The sequence below is a fragment of the Octopus bimaculoides genome, chromosome 22 (genome assembly GCF_001194135.2).
Source record: "Octopus bimaculoides isolate UCB-OBI-ISO-001 chromosome 22, ASM119413v2, whole genome shotgun sequence".
Classification (NCBI taxonomy): Eukaryota; Metazoa; Mollusca; class Cephalopoda; order Octopoda; family Octopodidae; genus Octopus; species Octopus bimaculoides.
The window spans coordinates 13609329-13614405 of record NC_069002.1 but is presented as its reverse complement, the minus strand read 5'-3'; the positions used below and the strand labels follow the sequence as shown (position 1 = coordinate 13614405).

Here is a 5077-nt window from a genome sequence, read left to right as displayed (position 1 = left end):
TGTGTGTGTGTGTGTGTGTGTGTGTGTGTGTGTGTGTGTGTGTGTGTGTGTGTGTAATGGGCATCTGCACACAATTCATTGATCTACCTGTGGCTGTTGTGGTAGAAGACACTTGCCCAACAAACCTCGTCCTCACACGGCTAAGGTTACCTTAACAACTAAGATATTTTTTTACATGTCTTTTCCAGATACTGTATCAGTGATTTGGAGTTATCAGATGAAGAGAAGAGTTTCCCAGACAAGTTAGAAAATATTTCTCCAGATATTCTTTTTGATGACAGGAATGGTTTTTGTCTTCAACTAAATTGCCAAAGTGTGGAACTTAAACCCAGAGATTCTGAAAGTTGCCAGAAATACTCATTGCAACATTTTAAAGAATCTTTAGATGTTTCTAAAGACAAATCCAATAATTCTTTTGATGAAGATCCTCTTGCTGCCCTCTTGGTAAAACATGAAGAACCATTTGACATTCATGAAAACAGTGATGAAGTGTGCGAAGATGGAGAATTTTTAGGAAATAAAGAATTCTTTGTGAAAAATTACTATACATGTTACCAAAATCCTTCTGAAATGGTTCGTATTCCATCATTGGGTGGAAAATTGTCATCATCTGCTGTGAAAGGGCTATCACCATCAGAAACTGGAATGGAAAAAGAAAACTATCCAAATAAAGAATTCTGTAGAGAATCAGATGAAGATGAACTCTTTCTGATAACTGGACATATTGATTTCAGTGAAGAGAAACCATTCCAGCAAGAATCAGAAGATCTGGCATTGAGAAGTTTAAAAGTTTCAGAATCTGGACAAAGATCAGATAAAACCATTTCTTCAAAACATAGCACTGAAATTTTCCCAGAAATATTCAACGTTAGTAATTCTGGTAATGAAAATAATTTCAATCATTGTCGTTCATCTGTGAACCCTGTTGAAGATCTTCAAATTCCATCTCCCTATGACAAGGAGCAAATTAAAGAAACTGGAGAATCCAATCCTGACTTCACATTTTGGAATTATTCTTCCACAATCAATTCTTCTGTCTCAGAAAATAGGTTTAATGAATTGAAAGATCAATCACAAAAATATTTTGATGACTGCACACCAAATTTACATGATGTACACTGTATCAATACTACAGATGGTCAGTTTGATATTGAAAGAAAGAACATGTTTGCCCTTTCAGCTGTTCCACAAGACAAGAATGAGATTAATTCCACAGGCAGACTACATGCGAATACATTTCTAATAAAGGATTTCACCAATTTGAAAACAATGCAAAATGATTATATGGATCAAGAACTGTCCAATAGCAAAAGCGGAATGACAGCTGATGAAATTTGTCAAGAATTACCAGACAAAACAACCACCTCACTCATCCAGCATGAATCTGCAGTTGATGTGAGTAATAATTGTTGTAAGAGGAAGAATTCTTGTGGAAAAATGGATAAAGTAGAGAATAAAATAAAATTCCCAGAAAGTAAAGAAGTGACTCTTGAAGAAAGAGAAAAAGGAAAAGATGGTGAGGTAAAAAAGGAAGAGGAAGTAGATTCAAGAACTTGGCCAACATCTGGGGAAATTCTCAAGAGTTCCAGAATTAAAAGTAAGAGTGTTACTGATGTATCATGTCATTTAACTCCTGTCAAATCAAAACACAAATCTCTTATAGAACTTAACAAACTCCAGACTGACCAAGGATCTTCTGAAAATCTCTCTACTTTCTCTTCTGTTATGGAACTGAATGATAAACTTGTTCAGGAATCTGAAAAGAGGAGAAAAGCCACTGAACTTGTTGAAGAGTTACAGAATCAGTACAGTGATCTTCTCACACGGTATGCCGATGCTGCTAATACAATCGATGAGATGCGTTTAGGCGCCAGCTCTGCCCCGTTATTGTCATCTCGGAACGGATCACAAACTTTTATGAACAACATAAATTTCTGTCGCCCTCTGGTGACATCAACACCTCTGCATTCTGCCTTTTTGGCAAATCAAGACAGCCGAAATGAAGGTAATTGATTTCGATGTTTGTGTTTTAGATTTAAAGGTTTCTTTTATCCTTTATTGTTGTTGTCATTGTTGTGATTGTCTGTGTATTTGTCGCCCTTTTGTGGAGGTGAAGCTTGTTTAATATTAGTTAAATAGGTGCAGTCAGTGTGTAATGTATTAAACGCAGAGTGACTTAATGTGCGCTGTGTTTGATGCAGTAGCATTGAGTGCACAATAATTGTTTAACGTATGTCAAGTTGGGTGCACAGTGTGACTGATTGGTAATGTGGTGAATGCAGCATGTCACTCAGGTCAGGTTGTGTTGAGTGCAACTGGGTGAAGTATGTCAGTGTTTTGGTGCGAGTTATTTAAGATATAAGACAGCGTATAGTTGTGATGCTGTTGTGAAGGGCAGTTTCCAGTTAGATAGAAATATTGCATGTCTGGATCCATGGATCTGTGGATTGTATCTGCTTTATAAACTGACACTCTGCTCACAACACAGCTTCTTCATCAGAGATGACCTGACGTATTACAAGAACAACAACAACAACAACAACAAGACAACAGCAAAGACGATGATGACAACAGTCTCTTGTAATTTATCAAAGCTTAATATTTTACATCTGATAAGGCAGAAGCAAGCAGAATCGTTTACATGCCTGGCAAAATGCTTGGCAGCATTTTGTCCATCCTCATGTTCTGAGTTCAAATTCTGCTGAGGTCAACGGAGCCTTTCATCGTTTCAGGGTCAATAAAATAAGTACCAGCTGAACGCTGGAGTCAATGTAATTGACTTAGCCTTTTCCCCAAAATTGCTGGCCTTGTGTCAAAATTTGAAGCCAATATTTGATATTTGATAAATTCATCACAGTAAATTCATTGTGGCCAATTACATTATCATGTTAGGGCATTTGGTTCTTGATCATAAGGTTGTCGGTTCAAATCCTGGACTGGATGGTGTGTTGAGCCCCTGAGCAAGATATTTCATTTCACACTGATATAATGAGTACCAGATGAGTTCTGGTACAACCTTCTCTCCCTCCAGATGTTAAATGATGATGATGATGATGATGATGATGATGACGACGACGACGACGACGACGACGACGACGATGATGATGATGAGGAGGAGGAGGAGGAGGAGGAGGAGGAGGAGGTGTGTGTGTGTGTATCTGTAATTTCATTGCAATGTAATCCTGCCACAATCAATATATGACTGTCGATAAATTCTCCATCAAGCAATAGTCATTAATAAGAATATCCTCATACAGTATTCTTCACTTCCAGTCTTATGTGAAAAACATGTCTGACCAACTGGCTTTGGGAAAATGTTACCTCGTTTAAAAACAGATGAAGGTTAACAACTCAAAGGCCATCTGGCCATAGAAAATCTGCCTTAATGACCAATAGCCCAGTTACCTAGCCTACAGATCACACACCTGATATTTAACCCCTAATATTTAATTTATAAGTTGTATTATTAATTTTATTGTCAAATTCTTCTCTCCAGGGTGTATGAAATCTGGTTTCCATGGAAATAGTGAATCAAAGAAATTTCAACAAGAAGGGAATCATGACCTCGAATCCCAAAAATATGTATCAAAGGCAGAAAGTATTAAAATAACACTACTGAAGGAAGCAAGAAATCTTGAGAAAATGGTAAAAATTAACTCACTGGCTTTGGAGTGAGCAGTTCTTTTGGCTTCAATGTTTCTACTTAGAGTACTCGGGAAGAGAAACAGGATCACAGGTTAAACAAAACCATTGTCTGTTGCTCAACTCATTTATCATTAGTTGTCAGCTGTTATCTCTCTCTCTCTCTCTCTCTCAATATAATGGGTGGAGTATACACCTTGAATTAGTTGTTAGTATATTATTTATTAATAAGTTCTATTGAATGGCCCACTCTGGGGTGAAGCTGTCTGAGCTGTCAACTTTTGATATAATAATTATATATATCAACTATATCAAGCATATCAAATTCTATATCATATACAATTCAAGGTACATAAAATATATTTCTAATATCGGTAACCTAATTATAAGTTTTCACAGTATATCAGCTATAGAGAATTGAGGCACATAAATCAATGACTGGTAAAAAGTGTGCATGGGAATTTAATGCACATTTTAATGCACATTTAATGCACATTTTACAACTCTTAACTTACTGATATGAAAAAATGAAAAATTTGTAATAGAGAAAGATAAAACTGGAACGAAGTTGGGTCTTTAATAAAACTTATATAAAAGAATAGCTGTTGTACATATATATAGATATGTGTGTTTGTGTGAGTGTGTGTGTGCGTGTGTATGGCATAGCTTTTTATTCTTTTACTTATTTTGGTCATGTGACTGTGGCCATGCTGGAGTACTTGCCTTTAATCAGAGAGATTTGGCTCATGGCTGGTTCTAGGTACAACATAGGTATAAATGGAACACATTTAAACCCTATTTGTGTATCTATATATCATCATCATCATCATCATCATCATCATCATCATCATCATCATCATCATCATCATCATCATCATCATCATCATCATCATCATCATCCCCATCATCCTCATCCTTTAACATCCGTTTTCCATGTTGGTTTGGGTCAGGCAGTTTGACTTGAAATAGCAAGCAGGAGAGCTGTACCAGGTTCCTGTCTGATTTGGCTTGGTTTCTATGGCTGGATGCCGTTCCTAGTACCAATTACTTTACGGAATGTGCTAGGTGATTTTAATGTGGCACCAGCATGAATACTTTATATATATATATATATATATATACTAGCAGTATAACCCGGCGCTGCTCGGGATTAAGCTAGGATTATTAAATGATTAAGTCCTTTATTTCAAACCAAAATAAGTAACATCGACATCAGATTTGAGCGAAATCCGTTGAAATTGGTTTGGCTGAAAATGGTTTGCTGGCAATTTGATTGGGAAATCCCATAAGGAATCAGTTTATTGGTTATTTTCACTTATTGACTCTTTTTTTAAATGTTGCATTAGAGATCTGCATAGGAGAAGGTTGATCTGAAGGTTTGCATTGGGGATCTGGATTGGAGTAACTTAGGAAAGCTTACCAACAACCTTAACCA

At 36.5% G+C, this 5077-nt stretch overlaps 1 protein-coding gene across 1 annotated transcript in view; it reads left to right on the top strand.

Moving 5' to 3' along the window:
* The window catches only part of LOC106874177 (uncharacterized), a 20200-nt gene that overhangs the window by 10543 nt on the left and 4580 nt on the right, over positions 1-5077 (top strand). Inside the window, exons 4-5 of the mRNA XM_014921832.2 lie at positions 189-2005; positions 3497-3645. Of these exons, the coding sequence (XP_014777318.2) occupies positions 189-2005; positions 3497-3645 (1966 nt within the window). The remainder of the gene's footprint in view (positions 1-188; positions 2006-3496; positions 3646-5077) is intronic.